This window comes from Oncorhynchus masou, chromosome 18 (assembly GCF_036934945.1).
Source record: "Oncorhynchus masou masou isolate Uvic2021 chromosome 18, UVic_Omas_1.1, whole genome shotgun sequence".
NCBI lineage: Eukaryota > Metazoa > Chordata > Actinopteri > Salmoniformes > Salmonidae > Oncorhynchus > Oncorhynchus masou.
This window is the reverse complement of record NC_088229.1, coordinates 78,398-103,461: the sequence shown is the minus strand read 5'-3', so window position 1 is coordinate 103,461 and position 25,064 is coordinate 78,398. Positions and strand designations below refer to the sequence as shown.

Genomic DNA, 25,064 nt, shown 5'->3' with positions numbered 1-25,064 from the left:
TTAGAGTCCGAGAGGGTTAGAGACAGAGAGGGTTAGAGACAGAGAGGGTTAGGGTAAGACAGAGAGGGTTAGGGTAAGACAGAGAGGGTTAGAGACAGAGAGGGTTAGAGACAGAGAGGGTTAGAGACAGAGGGTTAGAGACAGAGAGGGTTAGAGACAGAGAGGGTTAGGGTAAGACAGAGAGGGTTAGGGTAAGACAGAGAGGGTTAGAGTAAGACAGAGAGGGTTAGAGACAGAGGGTTAGAGACAGAGAGGGTTAGGGTAAGACAGAGAGGGTTAGGGTAAGACAGAGAGGGTTAGAGACAGAGAGGGTTAGAGACAGAGAGGGTTAGAGACAGAGAGGGTTAGGGTAAGACAGAGAGGGTTAGGGTAAGACAGAGAGGGTTAGAGTCCGAGAGGGTTAGAGACAGAGAGGGTTAGAGACAGAGAGGGTTAGGGTAAGACAGAGAGGGTTAGGGTAAGACAGAGAGGGTTAGGGTAAGACAGAGAGGGTTAGAGTAAGACAGAGAGGGTTAGAGACAGAGAGGGTTAGGGTAAGACAGAGAGGGTTAGGGTAAGACAGAGAGGGTTAGAGACAGAGAGGGTTAGAGACAGAGAGGGTTAGAGACAGAGGGTTAGAGACAGAGAGGGTTAGAGACAGAGAGGGTTAGGGTAAGACAGAGAGGGTTAGGGTAAGACAGAGAGGGTTAGGGTAAGACAGAGAGGGTTAGAGTAAGACAGAGAGGGTTAGAGACAGAGGGTTAGAGACAGAGAGGGTTAGGGTAAGACAGAGAGGGTTAGGGTAAGACAGAGAGGGTTAGAGACAGAGAGGGTTAGAGACAGAGAGGGTTAGAGACAGAGAGGGTTAGGGTAAGACAGAGAGGGTTAGGGTAAGACAGAGAGGGTTAGAGTCCGAGAGGGTTAGAGACAGAGAGGGTTAGGGTAAGACAGAGAGGGTTAGAGTAAGACAGAGAGGGTTAGAGACAGAGAGGGTTAGAGACAGAGAGGGTTAGAGACAGAGAGGGTTAGGGTAAGACAGAGAGGGTTAGAGACAGAGGGTTAGAGACAGAGAGGGTTAGGGTAAGACAGAGAGGGTTAGGGTAAGACAGAGAGGGTTAGGGTAAGACAGAGAGGGTTAGAGACAGAGAGGGTTAGGGTAAGACAGAGAGGGTTAGGGTAAGACAGAGAGGGTTAGGGTAAGACAGAGAGGGTTAGAGTAAGACAGAGAGGGTTAGAGACAGAGAGGGTTAGAGACAGAGAGGGTTAGGGTAAGACAGAGAGGGTTAGAGACAGAGGGTTAGAGACAGAGGGTTAGAGACAGAGAGGGTTAGGGTAAGACAGAGAGGGTTAGGGTAAGACAGAGAGGGTTAGAGACAGAGAGGGTTAGAGACAGAGAGGGTTAGAGACAGAGGGTTAGAGACAGAGGGTTAGAGACAGAGAGGGTTAGGGTAAGACAGAGAGGGTTAGGGTAAGACAGAGAGGGTTAGAGACAGAGAGGGTTAGAGTAAGACAGAGAGGGTGAGGGTAAGACAGAGAGGGTTAGAGACAGAGAGGGTTAGAGACAGAGGGTTAGAGACAGAGCGGGTTAGGGTAAGACAGAGAGGGTTAGGGTAAGACAGAGAGGGTTAGGGTAAGACAGAGAGGGTTAGGGTAAGACAGAGAGGGTTAGAGACAGAGAGGGTTAGAGACAGAGGGTTAGAGACAGAGCGGGTTAGGGTAAGACAGAGAGGGTTAGGGTAAGACAGAGAGGGTTAGAGACAGAGGGTTAGAGACAGAGGGTTAGAGACAGAGAGGGTTAGAGACAGAGGGTTAGAGACAGAGCGGGTTAGGGTAAGACAGAGAGGGTTAGGGTAAGACAGAGAGGGTTAGAGACAGAGAGGGTTAGGGTAAGACAGAGAGGGTTAGGGTAAGACAGAGAGGGTTAGGGTAAGACAGAGAGGGTTAGGGTAAGACAGAGAGGGTTAGAGACAGAGAGGGTGAGGGTAAGACAGAGAGGGTTAGGGTAAGACAGAGAGGGTTAGGGTAAGACAGAGAGGGTGAGGGTAAGACAGAGAGGGTTAGGGTAAGACAGAGAGGGTTAGAGACAGAGAGGGTGAGGGTAAGACAGAGAGGGTTAGGGTTAGAGACCGTTTTTATTTTAATTTAAAATTGTATTATTTATTTATCCAGGTTAGTATTGAGATAAAATCTATTTTTCAAGAGAGACCTGGTCCAACCAAGACAGCATCAGGAGTAACAACATTTGAGACAAATATCAGACATAGGGCTCTATTTTCGGCTGGTGTTTCCGGTGATATTGTCAAACGCACTTTAGTTTGCAATTTGGGCATGTAAATACATTCGCACTGGCATTTTCCAGCCCAGGTTCAGCAATATACCTGTCTTATATCAGCTTGACCTGCGCTCAGATGGGAGGGGTGCAAATATTTGTGATGTGTCCTTAAAAACATGATCCAAAGTGCTAATTTCAGGCAGCGCTTACAGGGCTTTTTAAAACCAAAAGCTGGTTCTAGTGGCAACAGTTGGTTATGTCATAAATTTTGACAGCGGAAACTAATCCAGGCAGAATCACAGCTGACCGTGATTGGGAGTCCCTACGCTTAAAGAGATGGGTGGGGCTAAAGCTCAAGAGGGTGTGAACAATGCTGAATGGGTGGACACAAAGAAGAGCTCTCCAATATTAGTACAAAAATATCCAAAGGCCATTTTCTCCAAAGTGAGTTTTACAAGTTCATCAACTTTCAAAGGAAAATTACTTTCCCAATGTTCCTCAACTGTAGTGTATGATATACCATTTTGTAGCTCTGAGTCTCTACTTTTATCCAATGTAAAAAACACCATTTCACATTTTTATACATATGACCGATTTGAGCCGGTCACATATATGACGTTATATGTGATGTTATGTGTAATGTTGTGTAATGTTGTATAATGTTATGTGTGATGTTATGTGTAATGTTGTGTAATGTTGTATAATGTTATGTGTGATGTTATGTATAATGTTGTGTGATGTAATGTTGTGTAATGTTATGTATACTGTTGTGTAATGTTATGTATAATGTTATGTGTGATGTTATGTGTGATGTTATGTATAATGTTGTGTGATGTTATGTGTGATGTTATGTGTAATGTTGAGTGATGTTATGTATAATGTCATGTGTAATGTTATGTGTAATGTTGTGTGATGTTATGTGTGATGTTATGTATAATGTTATGTGTGATGTTATGTATAATGTTGTGTGATGTTATGTGTAATGTTATGTGTAATGTTGTGTAATGTTGTGTAATGTTATATGTGATGTTATGTGTGATGTTATGTATAATGTTGTGTGATGTTATGTATAATGTTGTGTGATGTGTAATGTTGTGTAATGTTATGTGTGATGTTATGTATAATGTTATGTATAATGTTATGTATAATGTTATGTGTAATGTTATGTATAATGTTATGTGTAATGTTGTGTATAATGTTGTGTATAATGTTATGTGTAATGTTATGTGTGATGTTATGTGTAATGTTATGTATAATGTTATGTGATGTTATGTGATGTGTAATGGTGTGTGATGGTATGTATAATGTTATGTGTTATGTTATGTATAATGTTATGTGTGATGTTATGTATAATGTTATGTGTAATGTTATGTGTAATGTTATGTGTAATGTTATGTGTAATGTTATGTATGATGTTATGTGTGATGTTATGTATGATGTTATGTATGATGTTATGTATGATGTTATGTGTGATGTTATGTGTAATGTTATGTGTAATGTTATGTATAATGTTATGTGTAATGTTATGTGTAATGTTATGTATGATGTTATGTATAATGTTGTGATGTGTGATGTTGTGTACGATGTTATGTGTAATGTTATGTGTGATGTTATGTGTAATGTCATGTGATGTTCTACCTGAGCTGCATGGGCCAGTCTCTCCATCTTCTCCTGGATGGAACGGGATGACACCCTCTGTTTGGAACTAAATGGGGACAGGGTTATGGGTTAGGGTTATGGGTTAAGGGTTAGAGATTAGAGATTAGGGTTACATTTTAGGGTTAGGGTGAAGGGTTAGAGATTAGGGTTATATTTTAGGGTTAGAGATTAGGGTTACATTTTAGGGTTAAGGGTTAGTGTTAGAGATTAGGGTAACATTTTAGGGTCATGGGTTAGGGTTATGGGTTAAAGGATAGTGTTAGAGATTAGTGATTAGGGTTACATTTTAGGGTTATGGGTTAAGGGTTAGGGTTAGAGATTAGAGATAAGGGTTACATTTTAGGGTTAGGGTTAGTATTAAGGGTTAGAGATTAGTGATGAGGGTTACATTTAGGGTTAGGGTAAGAGATAAGGGTTAGATTTTAGGGTAAGGGTAAGGTTAGAGATAAGGGTTAGATTTTAGGGTAAGGGTTAGGGTTAGAGATAAGGTTTACATTTTAGGGTAATGGTAAGGTTAGAGATAAGGGTTTCATTTTAGGGTAAGGGTTAGGGTTAGGGGTTAGGGTTAGAGATAAGGGTTACATTTTATGGTAAGAGTTAAGGTTATAAATAAGGGTTACATTTTAGGGTTAGGGTTAGAGATAAGGGTTACATTTTAGGGTTAGGGTTAGAGATAAGGGCTACATTTTAGGGTAAGGGTTAGGGTTAGAGATAAGATTTACATTTTAGGGGAAGGGTTAGGGGTTAGGGTTAAGGGTTGGGGTAGAGATAAGGGTTACATTTTAGGGTAAGGGTAAGCCTTAGGGGTTAGGGTTAGAGATAAGGGTTACATTTTAGGGTAAGGGTAAGTGTTAGGGGTTAGGGTTAGAGATAAGGGTTACATTTTAGGGTAAGGGTTTGGGTTAGGGTTAGAGTTAAGGGTTACATTTTAGGGTTAGGGTTAGAGATAAGGGTTACATTTTAGGGTAAAGGTAAGGGTTAGGGTTATGGGTTAGGGTGAAGGGTCAATTTTAGGGTAAGGGCTAGAGATAAGGGTTACATTTTAGGGTGAGGGTTAGGGATAAGGGTTACATTTTAGGGTTAGAGGTTAGGGTCAGAGATAAGGGTTCCATTTTAGGGTTAGGGTTAGAGATAAGGGTTACATTTTAGGGTAAGGGTAAGGGTTAGGGTTAGAGATAAAGGTTACGTTTTAGGGTAAGGGTTAGGGTTAGAGATAAGGGTTACATTTTAGGGTTAGGGTTAGAGATAAGGGTTACATTTTAGGGTAAGGGTTAGGGTTAGGGGTTAGGGTTAGAGATAATGGTTACATTTTAGGGTAAGGGTTCGGGTTAGGGTTAGAGACAAGGGTTACATTTAAGGGTTAGGGGTTAGAGATAAGGGTTACATTTTAGGGTTAGGGGTTAGGGTTAGAGATACAGGTTACATTTTAGGGTACGGGTAATGGTTAGAGATGAGGGTTACATTTTAGGGTAAGGGTTAGGGTTAGAGATAAGGGTTACATTTTAGGGTTAGAGATAAGGGTTACATTTTAGGGTAAGGGTTAGGGGTTAGGGTTAGAGATAAGGGTTACATTTTAGGGTAAGGGTTATGGTTTGGGGTTAGAGATAAGGGTTACATTTTAGGGCAAGGGTAAGGGTTAGGGGTTAGGGTTAGAGATAAGGGTTACATTTTAGGGTAAGGTTTAGGGTTAGCGATATGGGTTACATTTTAGGGTAAGGGGTTAGGTTTAGCGATATGGGTTACATTTTAGGGTAAGGGTTAGGTTTAGGGGTAGCGATATGGGTTACATTTTAGGGTAAGGGTTAGGTTTAGGGTTAGAGATAAGGGTTACATTTTAGGGTAAGGGTAAGCGTTAGGGGTTAGAGATAAGGGTTACATTTTAGGATAAGGGTAAGGGTTAGGGGTTAGGGTTAGAGATAAGGGTTACATTTTAGAGTAAGGGTTAGGTTTAGGGTTAGAGATAAGGGTTACATTTTAGGGTAAGGGTTAGGTTTAGGGTTAGCGATATGGGTTACATTTTAGGGTAAGGGGTTAGGTTTAGGGGTTAGGGTTAGCGATAAGGGTTACATTTTAGGGTAAGGTTTAGGGTTTAGGGTTAGCGATATGGGTTACATTTTAGGGTAAGGGGTTACAGACAGGCATTATTATTATATTCTTATAGTGTCAGTATAAAACATGTTAAATGTTCACCAGACTCACTTCCTTTGGAAAGGTGATGCTTTGTCCTGCTCCTCAGTTTGGTCCTGGAAAAGACAGATACTGTTATATAACTAGAATTTACAGTTGGTTTCAAAAGCTTTGGGGATAAAGCATTTTCACAAAACTCAAAACAGATAATGAAAAAGGCAGTCGTTTCAAAACTCATTTTCAATTGACTAAGAACCACACAACATCATACAGTCACTTTTTCACTTAATCAGTGTTTCATCTAGAAATAACTTTCATATTGCAATACATGTTTATATAAAGGGTTAGGGTTAGGTCCAGGCCCTGTGATACATGTTTATATAAAGGGTTAGGGTTAGGTCCAGGCCCTGTGATACATGTTTATATAAAGGGTTAGGGTTAGGTCCAGGCCCTGTGATACATGTTTATATAAAGGGTTAGGGTTAGGTCCAGGCCCTGTGATACATGTTTATATAAAGGGTTAGGGTTAGGTCCAGGCCCTGTGATACATGTTTATATAAAGGGTTAGGGTTAGGTCCAGGCCCTGTGATACATGTTTATATAAAGGGTTAGGGTTAGGTCCAGGCCCTGTGATACATGTTTATATAAAGGGTTAGGGTTAGGTCCAGGCCCTGTGATACATGTTTATATAAAGGGTTAGGGTTAGGTCCAGGCCCTGTGATACATGTTTATATAAAGGGTTAGGGTTAGGTCCAGGCCCTGTGATACATGTTTATATAAAGGGTTAGGGTTAAGTCCAGGCCCTGTGATACATGTTTATATAAAGGGTTAGGGTTAGGTCCAGGCCCTGTGATACATGTTTATATAAAGGGTTAGGTTTAGGTCCAGGCCCTGTGATACATGTTTATATAAAGGGTTAGGGTTAGGTCCAGGCCCTGTGATACATGTTTATATAAAGGGTTAGGTCCAGGCCCTGTGATACATGTTTATATAAAGGGTTAGGGTTAGGTCCAGGCCCTGTGATACATGTTTATATAAAGGGTTAGGGTTAAGTCCAGGCCCTGTGATACATCTTTATATAAAGGGTTAGGGTTAGGTCCAGGCCCTGTGATACATGTTTATATAAAGGGTTAGGTTTAGGTCCAGGCCCTGTGATACATGTTTATATAAAGGGTTAGGGTTAGGTCCAGGCCCTGTGATACATGTTTATATAAAGGGTTAGGGTTAGGTCCAGGCCCTGTGATACATGTTTATATAAAGGGTTAGGGTTAGGTCCAGGCCCTGTGATACATGTTTATATAAAGGGTTAGGGTTAGGTCCAGGCCCTGTGATACATGTTTATATAAAGGGTTAGGGTTAGGTCCAGGCCCTGTGATACATGTTTATATAAAGGGTTAGGGTTAGGTCCAGGCCCTGTGATACATGTTTATATAAAGGGTTAGGGTTAGGTCCAGGCCCTGTGATACATGTTTATATAAAGGGTTAGGGTTAGGTCCAGGCCCTGTGATACATGTTTATATAAAGGGTTAGGGTTAGGTCCAGGCCCTGTGATACATGTTTATATAAAGGGTTAGGGTTAAGTCCAGGCCCTGTGATACATGTTTATATAAAGTAATTCCCTTTCACAATGCAATGCTCACATTACTTTTGGTATGATTCTCTTCTCATTTGTAAAAATACATTTTACTATTACTTAACCTGACTGCTCTACAGATTAAAAAAAACAAACAATGAAAATGTCTGTGAAGAAGAAACATAAAATATAATTTAAACTGTAATGTACTACTATGATGCCTATTCTGATTTTCCTTCACAGTAAGTAAAATAAAAAGCTGATTGACAAGATCAGAGATGTACTGTACGTAACAAATGCATCCTTTGTTGGGATCTTTTTGATGGTGGACAAAGTTACAATGTATTCCATGTTGAGTTTGCATCCCAATATTACACTTTATGTACATCACAGAAGACTGAAATATAACTAAACTTTTTGACATAGAAACAACAGCTTTTGTAATTTTTTTTCAATTTAAATAATCTTTATAAATTATGAAAAATACTAATAACATTCCGCCCATGAGGCAAAGTAGGGTGACTGCAGCGAAGGGTTATTTAGCAGACTTATTCAAAGCAGAGGTTGAAGCCTAAATTATTTTCCAATCATTTCGTTCTGAACAGAATTTCTTTAATTCCGTTCCAATGTTCCGACCAGCAAAATAAAGTTTTGAATTGGTTTGATCCCCGATAAAGTACCGGTTTATATCGTTCCTTTCTGTTCCTTTTTAAACCTCTGAATATGATGTTTTTTACATTAAATTACTTCACCAATCAGTGTGGATAAAGCAGCAAGCTATGTCCTCGTTTTGAAACAACAAGTGAATACCGCAACAAATACAATTTTATTTGTCACCTGCGTCGAATACAACAATACTGTGAAATTATTACTTACAAGCCCTTAACCAACAACGCAGTTTTAATAAAATAGAGTTAATAAAATATTAATGAATTAAACTAAAGTTTAAAAAATGAACACAATAAAATAACAATATCGAGGCTATATATGTACGGGTACCGCGTCAATGTACCGGTTTTTCGAGGTAATTTGTACTTGTAGGTAGGGGTTAAGTGACTATGCATAGATAATAAGCATTGAGTAGCAGCAGTAGTGTAAAAACAAAGGGTGGGGAGGCAATGCAAATAGTCCAGGTGGCCATTTGATCAGCAGTCTTAAGGCTTGGAGGTAGAAGCTGTTAAGGAGCCTGTTGGACTTGGCACTCCGGTACAGCAGAGAGAACAGACTTGGGAGTCTTTGACAATTCTTGGGGCCTTCCTATAGACGTAGAGTATAGAGTTCCTGGATGGCAGGAAGCTTGGCCCCATGATGTACTGGGCCGTACGTACTACCCTCTGCATAACTTACAGTCGGATGGCGAGCAGTTGCAATGCCAGGCGGTGATGAAACAGGTCAGGATGCTCTTGATGGTGCAGCTGTAGAACTTTGAGGATCTAGGGACTCTTACAAAATCTTTTCATTTCCTGAGACTGAAATTTTATATTTGTTACTTTACTCCTACCTACACTTGTTACTTTACTCCTACCTACATTTGTTACTTTACTCCTACCTACATTTGTTACTTTACTCCTACCTACATTTGTTACTTTACTCCTACCTACATTTGTTACTTTACTCCTACCTACATTTGTTACTTTACTCCTACCTACATTTGTTACTTTACTCCTACCTACATTTGTTACTTTACTCCTACCTACATTTGTTACTTTACTCCTACCTATATTTGTTACTTTACTCCTACCTACATTTGTTACTTTACTCCTACCTACATTTGTTACTTTACTCCTACCTACATTTGTTACATGTAAAAAAAAAAAAAAGGTAAAGTGACTATAGAAAACTGATATGTTTGCACCATGATAGTTTGTTGGTGCTGTGGACACCAAGGAACTTTGAACTTTTGATCTGCACCACCGTCGATATTAATGGGGGCCTGTTCGACCCTCCTTTTCCTGTAGTCCACGGTCAGTTCTAGCTCACATTGAGGGAGAGGTTGTGGTCTTGGCACCACACTGCCAGGTCTCTGACCTCCTCCCTATAGGCTGTCTCACTGTTGTCAGTGTTCAGGCCTACCAATGTTGTGTCGTCAGCAAACTTAATGAGAGTGTTGGAGTCGTGCTTGGCCACGCAGTCATGGATTAATAGTTGGATGGGCTATTTACAGATGGGCTATGTACAGGTGCAGTAATCTGTGAGCTGCTCTGACAGCTGGTGCTTAAAGCTAGTGAGGGAGATATGAGTCTCCAGCTTCAGTGATTTTTGCAGTGCGTTACAGTCATTGGCAGCAAAGAACTGGAAGGAAAGGTGGCCAAAGGAGGAATTGGCTTTGGGGGTGACCAGTGAAAAATACCTGCTGGAGCACATGCTATGGGTGGGTGCTGCTATGGTGACCAGTGAGACAAGTCAGTTAATTAAGAACAAATTCTTATTTACAATGACGGCCTACCCCAGCTAAACCCTAACCCTAACCTGGATGAACCTTGGCCAAGTGTTGCTATGGTTTATCTTGGCCAGGTCGCAGTTGTAAATGAGAACCTGTTCTCAACTAGCCTACCTGGTTAAATAAAGGTGAAATAAATAAAATATATATATAAAAAGGGAGTACAGGAGGGGACTAAGCATTACCCCTGAGGGGCCCCAGTATATATATATTTTTAAATGAAACCTTTATTTAACTATTTGAGAACAAGTTTTCATTTACAACTGTGACCTGGCCAAGATAAAGCAAAGCAGTGTGACACAAACAACAACACAGAGTTACACAAACACACAAACACAGTCAATAATACAGTAGAAAAAGTATATATACAGTGTGTGCAAATGAGGTAAGATAAGAGAGACCCGTATATATCAGCTGGGCTTGACAATCTGGACCCTCTATTTCTGAAACTATCCGCCGCCATTGTCGCAACCCCTATTACCAGCCTGTTCAACCTCTCTTTCATATCGTCTGAGATCCCCAAGGATTGGAAAGCTGCCGCAGTCATCCCCCTCTTCCAAGGGGGAGACACCCTGGACCCAAACTGTTACAGACCTATATCCATCCTCCCCTGCCTATCTAAGGTCTTCGAAAGCCAAGTCAACAAACAGGTAACTGACCATCTCGAATCCCACCGTACCTTCTCCGCTATGCAATCTGGTTTCCGAGCCGGTCACGGGTGCACCTCAGCCACACTCAAGGTACTAAACGACATCATAACCGCCATCGATAAAAGACAGTACTGTGCAGCCGTCTTCATCGACCTTGCCAAGGCTTTCGACTCTGTCAATCACCATATTCTTATCGGCAGACTCAGTAGCCTCGGTTTTTCGGATGACTGCCTTGCCTGGTTCACCAATTACTTTGCAGACAGAGTTCAGTGTGTCAAATCGGAGGGCATGCTGTCCGGTCCTCTGGCAGTCTCTATGGGGGTGCCACAGGGTTCAATTCTCGGGCCGACTCTTTTCTCTGTATATATCAATGATGTTGCTCTTGCTGCGGGCGATTCCCTGATCCACCTCTACGCAGACGACACCATTCTATATACTTTCGGCCCGTCATTGGACACTGTGCTATCTAACCTCCAAACGAGCTTCAATGCCATACAACACTCCTTCCGTGGCCTCCAACTGCTCTTAAACTCTAGTAAAACCAAATGCATGCTTTTCAACCGATCGCTGCCTGCACCCGCTTGCCCGACTAGCATCACCACACTGGATGGTTCCGACCTTGAATATGTGGACACCTATAAGTACCTAGGTGTCTGGCTAGACTGCAAACTCTCCTTCCAGACCCATATCAAACATCTCCAATCGAAAATCAAATCAAGAGTCGGCTTTCTATTCCGTAACAAAGCCTCCTTCACTCACGCTGCCAAGCTTACCCTAGTAAAACTGACTATCCTACCGATCCTCGACTTCGGCGATGTCATCTACAAAATTGCTTCCAACACTCTTCTCAGCAAACTGGATGCAGTTTATCACAGTGCCATCCGTTTTGTCACTAAAGCACCTTATACTACCCACCACTGCGACTTGTATGCTCTAGTCGGCTGGCCCTCGCTACATATTCGTCGCAAGACCCACTGGCTCCAGGTCGTCTACAAGGCCATGCTAGGTAAAGCTCCGCCTTATCTCAGTTCACTGGTCACGATGGCAACACCCATCCGTAGCACGCGCTCCAGCAGGTGTATCTCACTGATCATCCCTAAAGCCAACACCTCATTCGGCCGCCTTTCGTTCCAGTACTCTGCTGCCTGTGACTGGAACGAATTGCAAAAATCGCTGAAGTTGGAGACCTTTATCTCCCTCACCAACTTCAAACATCAGCTATCTGAGCAGCTAACCGATCGCTGCAGCTGTACATAATCTATTGGTAAATAGCCCACCCATTTCCACCTACCTCATCCCCACAGTTTTTATTTATTTACTTTTCTGCCCTTTTGCACACCAATATCTCTACCTGTACATGACCATTTATCTATCCAGTGTTAATCTGCAATATTGTAATTATTCGCCTACCTCCTCATGCCTTTTGCACACATTGTATATAGACTCCCCCTTTTTTTTTCTTTTTTTCTTTTTTTTTCTACTGTGTTATTGACTTGTTAATTGTTTACTCCATGTGTAACTCTGTGTTGTCTGTTCACACTGCTATGCTTTATCTTGGCCAGGTCGCAGTTGTAAATGAGAACTTGTTCTCAACTAGCCTACCTGGTTAAATAAAGGTGAAATAAAAAAAATAAAAAACATAAAAGGCAGTAAATAGGTCATGGTGCCGAAGTAATTACAATATAGCAATTAAATACTGGAATGGTAGATGTGCAGAAGATAAATGTGCAAATATGCTATGCAATTGCGCGAGAACACTGAGCGGGGCCAGACTGATTACCGGGACGTGCACTCAGAGCATGCATTGACCAACTGGCAAGTGTCTTCACTGATATTTTCAACCTCTCCCTGACCGAGTCTGTAATACCAACATGTTTCAAGCAGACCACAATAGTCCATGTGCCCAAGAAAGTGAAAGGTAACCATCTTAAATGACTAGCACTTATGTCGGTGAAGTGTTTTGAAAGGCTGGTCATGGCTCACATCAACAGCATCCTCCCGGACACCCTAGACCCACTCCAATTTGCAGACCGCCCCAACAGATCAACAGATGGCGCAATCCCAATTGCACTCCACACTGCCCTTTCTCACCTGGACAAAAGGAACACCCATGTGAGAATGCAATTCATTGACTACAACTCAGCGTTCAACACCATAGTGCCCTCAAAGCACATCACTAAACTAAAGACCCTGGGACTAAACCCCTCCCTCTACAACTGGATCCTGGACTTCCTGATGCCCCCAGGTAGTAAGGGTAGAGAAATAATATCTGCTCATCCTCCCGAGTGACACAGCGGTCTAAGGCATCTCAGTGGGACAACCGAGTGCTGAGGACCAGGTAGTAAGCAGGTTTGGTAGCCTACTAATGACCATCAGCAGCATCAGAGCTTGGAGAAGCCTAATTACAGTGACTAAACAGTCACATGGGATTTGACTGCCATCATGACTGGCAGTAATACGGTCACTGTAACAGCCCTAGTCCACCCCATTGGGTATCTCACCACACGGATTAAAAGTACATTTACATTCTAAAACTTCTGACAGATAATGTCATACTTTTGGACTTTATAGCACTCCCAGAAGGCATGAACTGTTGAGTCATTTTTTTAATTTACATTTAAGACATGACTCTTCTGCTGTGCTGTCCAATTTGTGAATTTTGTCTCTTGTATAATTAGTTTATACTGGATTAAGATTACAGTTTTAATAACTGTAATTTCATTAGTTATGTTCCAAAACTCCCTCCATCTGTGCCTATATTAGTTATTTTTAAGTCTTGAATCTGGTACTTCATATTTTTTTCTACGAGATTATCAATTGGATAGGCTTTCTGCAAGGTTTTGTATGTCTTACCAATTATATGAGTGTATTTTTCTGAGTAAATAGGATTCCCTCAACATTGCTCTTATGTCCAAAAGCTTCCTGGATGAAATTGTATGATATAAAACATACAAGTTGCATATATTTTAATATATTCTGTAATTTGCAGTGCTGTACCATTTTACATTCAAAGGACAATTTTGAAATGTTAGATTATTTTGCTATTGGATTAACTGGTTGTTAAAATAACTAAATTGAGAAGATTATTATGATGTTTTGGTGATTAAATCAATGTCTAATGGTATTTCACAGTAAGTGTATATTTTGGATTAATGGTTATGTGGTGAAATGTGTTTTCAAGGCAACAAAAAACTAGGCATGTTTTGCCTAGTTAAATAAAGGTTAAATATATATATTTTAAATTCAAACAAAATTGGTGCACAATATGAGACATTTCAGGTGTTACCAGGTAGGCGTTTTGTACGAATAGTTAAACAAAAACACCACATAAACCAAAGCGATAGAAAAATCATACTTTTTATATCATAAACCCCTGACCTTTAACCCAAACTTTAACTCACCGAGCTACTGGGTTCAAATGTCTTGGAGGCCATCCGGACGCTGGCACTGAGAGAGAGAGACACAGAGAGAGATTGAGAGGTGAGAGAGAGATTGAGAGGATAGAGAGGCGAGAGATAGAGAGAAAGGAGAGAGATTGAGAGAGGAGAGAGAGAGTGACAGGAGAGAGATGGAGAGGAGAGATGGAGAGGAGAGAGATGGAGATGGATAGAGGAGAGATTAAGAGGAGAGAGAGATTGAGAGGAGAGAGAGAGATAGAGAGAGATTGAGTGGAAAGAGATAGAGAGAGATTGAGTGGAAAGAGATAGAGGAGAAAAGATTGAAAGACAAAGTTGGATAAAACAAAAGATAATTGATCATCAAACATAACAGCCATTATGTACCAAGGATCACAGTCAGTATGTTAGAGCTCTGCTACCCGACCAGAACCCGACATTATACATCGGTTTAGCGCAGGGCCTGTTTTTCATCAATATCTGGTTTGGTTTATTAATTCAACCATTTTAAAAACAAGCACACATAGAACTTGAAAAAGACACATGAGTACAATCATTGAGGATAACACACAAAGTCTGGGACTTATTTCCATTGTGGTCCTCTTGAGACAAGATGGCTGGACAAGATGCAACACAGAGAGACTTTGTTTAATACTCATCTCATATGTATATACTGTACTCGATACCATCTACTGTATCTTGCCTATGCTGCTCTGTACCATCACTCATTCATATATCCTTATGTACATATTCGTTATCCCCTTACACTGTGTATAAGACAATAGTTTAAGAATTGTTAGTTAGATTACTTGTTGGTTATTACTGCATTGTCGGAACTAGAAGCACAAGCATTTCGCTACACTCGCATTAACATCTGCTAACTATGTGTATGTGACAAATAAAAGTTGATTTGATTTGACATAAAAACAAAGAAGAACATCTCTCATCATTGCAGTTTCATGGTAAGAAAGTACCTTTTCCAGCATTACTCCTGAACCTGTATCAGCACATATTATCAAGACCTGATCTGATCTTACATGTAGCTAGAGTTAAAGTGACTATGCTTAGAGAGTAGCAGCAGTGAAAAAGGTGGGTCTGGGTAGCCCTTTGATTAGTTGTTCAGGAGTCTTATGGCTTGTGGGAAGAAGCTGTTAAGAAGCCTTTTGGAACTAGACTCGGAGCTCCTGTACCGCTTGTTGTGCGATAGCAGAGAGAACAGTCTATGACTAGGAATAGGCTTTGTCGTGCCCTCTTCATGACTGTCTTAGTAGTGTGTTTGAAACAAGATAGTTTGTTGGTGATGTGGACACCAAGGGACTTGAAGCTCTCAACCTGCTCCACTGCAGCCCAGTCGATGAGAATGGGGGCGTGTTCGGTCCTCCTTTTCCTGTAGTCCACAATCATCTCCTTAGTCTTGATTATGTTGAGGGAGAGGTTGTTGTCCTGGCACCACACGGCCAGGTCTCTGACCTCCTCCCTACATGCTGTCTCATCGTTGTTGGTGATCAGGCCTCCCGCTGTTGTGTCATTGTTAAACTTGATGATGGTGTTGGAGTCGTGTCTGGCCATGTAGTCATGAGTGAACAGGGAGTACAGGAGGAGACTGAGCACGCACCCCTGAATGGCCCCCTTGTTGAGGATCAGCGTGGTGGATGTTTTGTTAACTACCCTTACCACCTACGGGCGGCCCATCATGAGATCCAGGATCCAGTTGCAGAGGTGTTTAGTCGAGAGGGTCCTTAGCTTAGTGATGAGCTTTGAGGGCACTATGGTGTTGAACGCTGAGCTGTAGCCAATTAATAGCATTGCAACATAGGTGTTCCTTTTGTCCATGTGGGAAAGGGCAGTATTGAGTGCATCATCTGTGGATCTGTTGGGGCGGTATGCAAATAGAAGTGAGTCTAGGGTTTCTGGGAAAATGGTGTTGATGTGAACCATGACCAGCCTTTCAAAGCACTTCATGGCTACAGACATGAGAGCTATGAGTCACTAGTCATTTAGGTAGGTTTCCTTGGTGGTCTTGGGCATAGGGACTATGGTGGTCTGCTTGAACCATGTTGGTGTTACAGACTCAGACAGGGACTGATTGAAGATATCAGTGAAGACACTTGCCAGTTGGTCAGTGCATGCTCGGAGTACACGTCCTGGTACTCCATCTGGCCCTGCAGCCTTGTGAATGTTGACCTGTTTAAAAGGTCTTACTCACATTGGCTATGGAGAGCGTGATCACACAGTTGTCTGGAACAGCTGATGCTCTCATGCATGCTTCAGTGTTACTTGCCTCGACGCGAGCATAGAAGTAATTCAGCTCGTCTGGTAGGCTCGTGTCACTGGGCAGCTCACGGATGTGCTTCCCTTTGTTTGAGTTTGAGTTTATTTTTACAGGGACAGTTCACAATAATCAACGTTTCAGTAAAAGTGTCGGTTTTAGCCAGCCGGCTAATTTTAACCGCAGTCCCTGGGTAGGTTATTAAAAACAATTACAATATAGACAATCATTGAGCAGGGAGCACATGCAGAGCAACATAGGACAAGCAAGACGTAGCATACAGACAGAGCAACATAGAACAAAAAGCAGCCTGTAGTCTGTAATAGTTTGCAAGCCCTGCCCCATCCGACGAGCGTTGGAACCGGTGTAGTATCAATCTCAGTCCTGTATTAATGCTTTGCCTGTTTGATGGTTCGTCGAAGGGCATAGCAGGATTTTGTGTAAGCTTCCGGGTTAGAGTCCAGTTGAAATCAACAGCTCCACCCTTTAGCTCAGTGCAGATGTTGCCTGTAATCCATGGCTTCTGGTTGGGGTATGTATGTGTGGTCACTGTGTGGACGACATCATTGATGTACTTATTGATGAAGCCTGTGTTGTACTCCTCAATGCCATCGGAAGAATCCTGGAACATATTCCAGTCTGTGCTAGCAAAACAGTTCTGTAGCTTAGTATCTGCTTCATCTGACCACTTTCTTGTCGACCGAGTCACTGGCGCTTCTGGCTTTAGATTTTGTTCGTAAGCAGGAATCAGAAGAAAATAATTAGTCAGATTTGCCAAATGGAGGGCGATGGAGAGATTTGTATGCATCTCTGTATGTTGAGTAAAAGTGGTCTAGAATTTTTTTACCCTCTGGTTGCACATTTAACATGCTAGTAGAAATGAGGTAAAAACGAGTTTTCCTACATTAAAGTCCCAGGCCACAACGAGCACCGCCTCTGGGCTCCCAAGTGGTGCAGCGGTCTAAGGCACTGCATCACAGTGCACGCTTTTCATCCGGACATCAAAATAATGCCCCCTATCCCAAACAAGTTCAACTCCCTGGCCACTAGGAGTGCTGCCTCTGGATGAGCTCTTTCCTGTTTGCTTATGGCCGTTTACAGCTCATTGAGTGCGGTCTTAGAGCTAGCATCGGTTTGTGGTGGTATATAGATAGCTACGAGAAATACAGATGAAAACTCTCTCGGTAAATAGTGTAGTCTACAGCTTATCAAGAGATACTCAACCTCAGGTGAGCAAAAACTCAAGACTTCCTTAGATTTCATGCACCAGCTGTTGTTTACAAATATACACTGCTAAAAAAATATAAAGGGAACACTAAAATAACACATCCTAGATCTGAATGAAATATTCTTATTAAATACTTTTTTCTTTACATAGTTGAATGTGCTGACAACAAAATCACACAAAAATTATCAATGGAAATCAAATTTATCAACCCATGGAAGTCACACTACAGGCTGATCCAACTTTGATGTAATGTCCTTTTTATTTCACCTTTATTTAACCAGGTAGGCAAGTTGAGAACAAGTTCTCATTTACAATTGCGACCTGGCCAGGATAAAGCAAAGCAGTTTGACACATACAACGACACAGAGTTACACATGGAGTAAAACAAACATACAGTCAATAATACAGTATAAACAAGTCTATATACGATGTGAGCAAATGAGGTGAGATAAGGGAGGTAAAGGCAAAAAAAGGCCATGGTGGCAAAGCAAATACAATATAGCAAGTAAAACACTGGAATGGTAGATTTGCAATGGAAGAATGTGCAAAGTAGAAATAAAAATAATGGGGTGCAAAGGAGCAAAATAAATAAATAAATAAATAAAATACAGTAGGGAAAGAGGTAGTTGTTTGGGCTAAAATATAGGTGGGCTATGTACAGGTGCAGTAATCTGTGAGCTGCTCTGACAGTTGGTGCTTAAAGCTAGTGAGGGAGATAAGTGTTTCCAGTTTCAGTGCTTTTTGTAGTTCGTTCCAGTCGTTGGCAGCAGAGAACTGGAAGGAGAGGCGGCCAAAGAAAGAATTGGTTTTGGGGGTGACTAGAGAGATATACCTGCTGGAGCGTGTGCTACAGGTGGGAGATGCTATGGTGACCAGCGAGCTGAGATAAGGGGGGACTTTACCTAGCAGGGTCTTGTGGATGACATGGAGCCAGTGGGTTTGGCGACGAGTATGAAGCGAGGGCCAGCCAACGAGAGCGTACAGGTCGCAATGGTGGGTAGTATATGGGGCTTTGGTGACAAAACGGATGGCACTGTGATAGACTGCATCCAATTTGTTGAGTAGGGTATTGGAGGCTATTTTGTAAATGACATCGCCAAAGTCGAGGATTGGTAGGATGGTCAGTTTTACAAGGGTATGTTTGGCAGCATGAGTGAAGGATGCTTTGTTGCGAAATAGGAAGCCAATTCTAGATTTAACTTTGGATTGGAGATATTTGATATGGGTCTGGAAGGAGAGTTTACAGTCTAACCAGACACCTAAGTATTTGTAGTGTCCACGTATTCTAAGTCAGAGCCATCCAGAGTAGTGATGTTGGAAAGGCGGGCAGGTGTGGGTAGCGATCGGTTGAAGAGCATGCATTTAGTTTTACTTGTATTTAAGAGCAATTGGAGGCCACGGAAGGAGAGTTGTATGGCATTGAAGCTTGCCTGGATAGTTGTTAACAGTGTCCAAAGAAGGGCCAGAAGTATACAGAATGGTGTCGTCTGCGTAGATGTGGATCAGAGACTCACCAGCAGCAAGAGCGACATCATTGATGTATACAGAGAAGAGAGTCGGTCCAAGAATTGAACCCTGTGGCACCCCCATAGAGACTGCCAGAGGTCCGGACAGCAGACCCTCCGATTTGACACACTGAACTCTATCAGAGAAGTAGTTGGTGAACCAGGTGAAGCAATCATTTGAGAAATCAAGGCTGTCGAGTCTGCCGATGAGGATGTGGTGATTGACAGAGTCGAAAGCCTTGGCCAGATCAATGAACACGGCTGCACAGTAATGTTTCTTATCGATGGCGGTTAAGATATCGTTTAGGACCTTGAGCGTGGCTGAGGTGCACCCATGACCAGCTCTGAAACCAGATTGCATAGCAGAGAAGGTATGGTGAGATTCGAAATGGTCGGTAATCTGTTTGTTGACTTGGCTTTCGAAGACCTTAGAAAGGCATGGTAGGATAGATATAGGTCTGTAGCAGTTTGGGTCAAGAGGGCAGTCAGGTCTGGGGAGAACCAAGGGCTATATCTGTTCCTGGTTCTACATTTCTTGAATGGGGCATGTTTATTTAAGATGGTAAGGAAGGCATTTAAAAAAAATATCCAGGCATCCTCTACTGATGGGATGAGATCAATATCCTTCCAGGATACCCCGGCCAGGTTGATTAGAAAGGCCTGCTCGCTGAAGTGTTTCAGGGAGCGTTTTACAGTGATGAGTGGAGGTCGTTTGACCGCTGACCCATTACGGATGCAGGCAATGAGGCAGTGATCGCTGAGATCTTGGTTGAAGACAGCAGAGGTGTATTTAGAGGGAAAGTTGGTTAGGATGATATCTATGAGGGTGCCCGTGTTTAAGGCTTTGGGGAGGTACCTGGTAGGTTCATTGATAATTTGTGTGAGATTGAGGGCATCAAGTTTAGATTGTAGGATGGCTGGGGTGTTAAGCATGTTCCAGTTTAGGTCGCCTAGCAGCACGAGCTCTGAAGATAGATGGGGGGCAATCAGTTCACATATGGTGTCCAGAGCACAGCTGGAGGCAGAGGGTGGTCTATAGCAGACTGCAACGGTGAGAGACTTGTTTTTAGAGAGGTGGATTTTTAAAAGTAGAAGTTCAAATTGTTTGGGTACAGACCTGGATAGTAGGACAGAACTCTGCAGGCTATATTTGCAGTAGATTGCAACACCGCCCCCTTTGGCAGTTCTATCTTGTCTGAAAAGTTTGTAGTTTGGAATTAAAATTTCTGAATTTTTGGTAGTCTTCCTAAGCCAGGATTTAGACACAGCTAGAACATCCGGGTTGGCAGAGTGTGCTCAAGCAGTGAATAGAACAAACTTAGGGAGGAGGCTTCTAATGTTAACATGCATGAAACCAAGGCTATTATGGTTACAGAAATCGTCAAAAGAGAGCGCCTGGGGAATAGGAGTGGAGCTAGGCACTGTAGGGCCTGGATTCACCTCTACATTGCCAGAGGAACAGAGGAGGAGTAGAATAAGGGTGCGGCTAAAAGCAATAAAAATTGGTCGTCTAGAACGTCTGGAACAGAGAGTAAAAGGAGGTTTCTGGGGGCGATAAAATAGCATCAAGGTATAATGTACAGACAAAGGTATGGTAGGATGTAAGTGAATTCCCCCCTGAAATGGACAAAAATGAATGGGAAACCATTGGCATAGTACAAACCATGTACACGATGGACAATACCACCCAAATCGGCATTGATTCATGCAAAATGTTTTGCAAATGCCATATGGCAATTGCCAGTTGTAACACTTCAAAAATCCAACAGGTGGCGTGTGCGCTCCACCTTGGTTTTTCATATAGGAAATGGACCCCAAGTCAACATCCAAAAGCCAAATTTTGAAAAAATGAATTTTTTGTCAAAAACTTATCACCCCTTAAAAAAGTGCTTTCTGGACCGTTTTTCGAAATTCTTTCGCTTTTTTTGTCAATTACACATGTGTAAGAACTGTATGAATATACTTTTGTCCAATTTTATTATCATAATTTATTTAATTTTTTTTACTTGTGCATAAGGCATATGTTTTGTGGGGGCCAAATGTCATAAGAAATTTGAGAAATTATTGCATGTGTTTTCTCCATTTGCAATATGATTTCATAGGAAGTCAGAAGTCAAAAGTCAATAATTGCAAAATTTCATAAAAAACTTAACACACCCCTAAAAAAGTGCTTTCTGGACCGTTTTTTGAAATTCTTTAGAATTTTGTGTCAATTACACACGTATAAGAACTGTATCAACATACTTTAGTCATATTTTATTATCATAATTATTATTTTTTTTTTTTTACTTGTGCATAAGGCATATGTTTTGTGGGGGCCAAATGTCATAAGAAATTTGACATGCTATAAAAATCCTGCAGAAATGCAAAATTGACTGGCCTGATGAACTCGGGATGGCCGGTCAGTGATTGTTGTTCCTTTCAATCACTCGTGGTGTTGATTTCATCATGTCCATTTGTTTATGTTTTCTCACTTTTGCAAAGTCACTGTGCATTTGCAATATGGTTAACTGGGCATTCACCATCACGAATTTGTCATGCTATAAAAATCGTGCAGGAATGCCAAATTGACTGGCCCGATGAACTCGGGATGGCTGCGCAGTGATTCTGGTACTTCTCCAATGCTCGTTAGGGTTGATTTCAGAATGTCCATTTGTTGATGTTTTCTCACTCTTGCAAAGTCACTGTGCATTTGCAATATGGTTAACTGGGCATTCACCATCACGAATTTGTCATGCTATAAAAATCGTGCAGGAATGCCAAATTGACTGGCCCGATGAACTCGGGATGGCTGGGCAGTGATTCTGGTACCTCTCCATCGCTCGTTAGGGTTGATTTCAGAATGCTATTTTCTTGTTGTTGTAACAACTTCTTGTTCAACTCTTTTTGTTTGTTAAAAAAAATCCTTGACCTGTGATAGTGAGAAACCCATGGCCTTACATTTGACAGAGACAATCGGGCAATGGTAAATGTCATGGGCATGGGTAGGGCTCGGGCTTATCTAATGTGTGTGTGTGTGTGTGTGTCTGTTACCTCCTCTGTAAAGGCATGCTTTCCTCCTCTTTCTTCCTCAGCATCTGTGGACAGAGAGAGCATGTGTGTGTCAGTAAGGACAGAGAGAGAGAGAGAGAGAGAGAGAGAGAGTGAGAGTGTGTGTGTGTGTGTGTGTGTGTCTATAAGGACAGAGAGAGAGAGAGTGTGTGTGTGTGTGTGTGTGTGTGTGTGTGTGTGTGTGTGTGTGTGTGTGTCTATAAGGAAAGAGAGAGAGTGTGTGTGTGTGTGTGTGTGTGTGTGTGTCTATAAGGACAGAGAGAGTGTGTGTGTGTGTGTGTGTGTGTGTGTGTGTGTGTGTGTGTGTGTGTGTGTGTGTGTGTGTGTGTTTGTGAGTCTACAAGGACAGAGAGTGTGTGTGTGTGTGTGTGTGTCTGTAAGGACAGAGTGTGTGTGTGTGTGTGTGTGTGTGTGTGTGTGTGTGTGTGTGTGTGTGTGTGTGTGTGTGTGTGTGTGTGTGTGTGTGTCTGTGATCAAACAGAAAAAGCCTCAATACAGGACTAATATTGAAACCTACTGCACTGGCTCTGATGCTCGTCGGACGTGGCTGGGCTTGAAAAATATTACGGACTACAAAGGGAAACCCAGCCACGAGGTGCCCAGTGACACGAGCCAACCAGATGAGATAAATGCCTTTTATGCTTGATTCGAGGCAAGCAAAACTGAAGCATGCATGAGAGCACTAGCGGTAATCCCACTCTCGATGTGAGAAAGACCTTTAAAAAGATCAACATTCACAAAGCCGCAGGGCCATGGATTACCAGGACGTGTACTGAAGGTGCACGTACCAACTGGCAAGTGTCTTCACTGACATGTTCAACCTCTCCCTGACTGAGTCTGTAATACCTACATGTTTCAAGTAGACCACCATAGTCCCTGTGCCCAAGGAAGCGAAGGTAACCTGCTTACCACTCCGTAGCACTCGCGTCTGTAGCCATGAAGTGCTTTGAAAGGTTGGTAATTGCTCCCATCAACACCATTATCCCAGAAACCCTAGACCCACTCTAATTTGCATACCAACCAAACAGATCCACAGATGATGCAATCTCTATTGCACCCCACACTGCCCTTTCCCACCTGGACAAAAGGAACACTTATGTGAGAATGCTATTCATTGACTATAGCTCAGCGTTCAACACCATAGTACCCTCAAAGCTCATCACTAAGCTAAGAATCCTGGGACTAAACACCTCCCTCTGAAACTGGATCCTGGACTTCCTGACGGGCCACCACCAGGTGGTGAGGGTAGGAAGCAACACATCTGCCACACTGATCCTCAACACTGGTGCTCCTGTAGAGGCACGACTCCAACATCATCATTAAGTTTGCAGACGACACAACAGTGGTAGGCCTGATCACCGACAATGACTAGACAGCATATAGGGAGGTCAGAGACCTGGCCGGTTGGTGCCAGAATAACAACCTGTTCCTCAACATAACCAAGACTAAGGAGATGATTGTGGACTACAGTAAAAGGAGGACCGAGCACGCCCCATTCTCATCAACTGGGCTGTAGTGGAGCAGGTTGAGAGCTTCAAGTTCCTTGGTGTCCACATCAACAACAAACTAGAATGGTCCAAACACACCAAGAAAGTCTTAAAGAGGTCACGACAAAGCCTATTCCCCCTCAGGAAACTAAAAAGATTTGGCATGGGTCCTCAGATCCTCAAAAGGTTCTACAGCTGCAACATCGAGAGCATCCTGACTGGTTGCATCATTGCCTGGTACGACAATTGCTCGGCCTCTGACCGCAAGGCACTACAGAGGGTACTGCGTACGGACCAGTACATCACTGGGGCTAAGCTGCCTGCCATCCAGGACCTCTATACCAGGCGGTGTCAGAGGAAGGCCCTAAAAATTGTTCAAGACCCCAGCCACCCCAGTCATAGACTGTTCTCTCTACTACCGCATGGCAAGAGGTACCGGAGTACCAAGTCTAGGACAAAAAGGCTTCTCAACAGTTTTTACCCCCAAGCCATAAGACTCCTGAACAGGTAATCAAATGGCTACATGGACTATTTTCATTGTTTGCCCCCCCAACCCCTCTTTTACACTGCTGCTGCTACTCTTTGTTTATCATATATGCATAGTGACTTTAACTATACATTCATGTACATATTACCTCAATTGGGCTGACCCAATTGAGTGCTCCTGCACATTGGCTAACTTGGCTATCTGCATTGTGTACCACCCACCACCCGCCAACCCCTCTCTTACGCTACTGCTGCTCTCTGTTCATCATATATGCATTGTCACTTGAACCATATCTACATACGACCTCAATCAGCCTGACTAACCAGTGTCTATACATAGCCTCACTGCTGTATATAGCCACACTACTGTATATATCCTGTCTTTTTACTGTTGTTTTATTTCTTTACTTACCTGTTGTTCACCTAATACCTTTTTTGCACTATTGGTTAGAGCCTGTAAGTAAATATTTCACTGTAAGATCAACACCTGTTGTATTCAGCATCACGGTTGACAACTCCATTGTGTCCTCCTCCCAGAGCGCTAAGAACCTTGGCGTGATCCTGGACAACACCCTGTCGTTCTCAACTAACATCAAGGCGGTGGCCCGTTCCTGTAGGTTCATGCTCTACAACATCCGCAGAGTACGACCCTGCCTCACACAGGAAGCGGCACCGCAGTAACTCCAGGCTCTGATCAGGCCCTACACCCAAACAAGGGCACTGCGTTCATCCACCTCTGGCCTGCTCGCCTCCCTACCACTGAGGAAGTACAGTTCCCGCTCAGCCCAGTCAAAACTGTTCGCTGCTCTGGCCCCCCAATGGTGGAACAAACTCCCTCACGACGCCAGGACAGCGGAGTCAATCACCACCTTCCGGAGACACCTGAAACCCCACCTCTTTAAGGAATACCTAGGATAGGATAAAGTAATCCTTCTCACCCCCC

General features: G+C 42.6%; 1 protein-coding gene across 1 annotated transcript in view; it reads right to left on the bottom strand.

Moving 5' to 3' along the window:
- lad1 (ladinin) overlaps nt 1-25,064 on the bottom strand; it is an 82,293-nt gene that overhangs the window by 2,666 nt on the left and 54,563 nt on the right. The window contains exons 7-10 of the mRNA XM_064921947.1: nt 22,131-22,174; nt 14,102-14,147; nt 6,110-6,153; nt 3,890-3,956 (exon numbers count right to left, since the gene is read on the bottom strand). Coding sequence (XP_064778019.1) covers nt 3,890-3,956; nt 6,110-6,153; nt 14,102-14,147; nt 22,131-22,174 — 201 coding nt within the window. The remainder of the gene's footprint in view (nt 1-3,889; nt 3,957-6,109; nt 6,154-14,101; nt 14,148-22,130; nt 22,175-25,064) is intronic.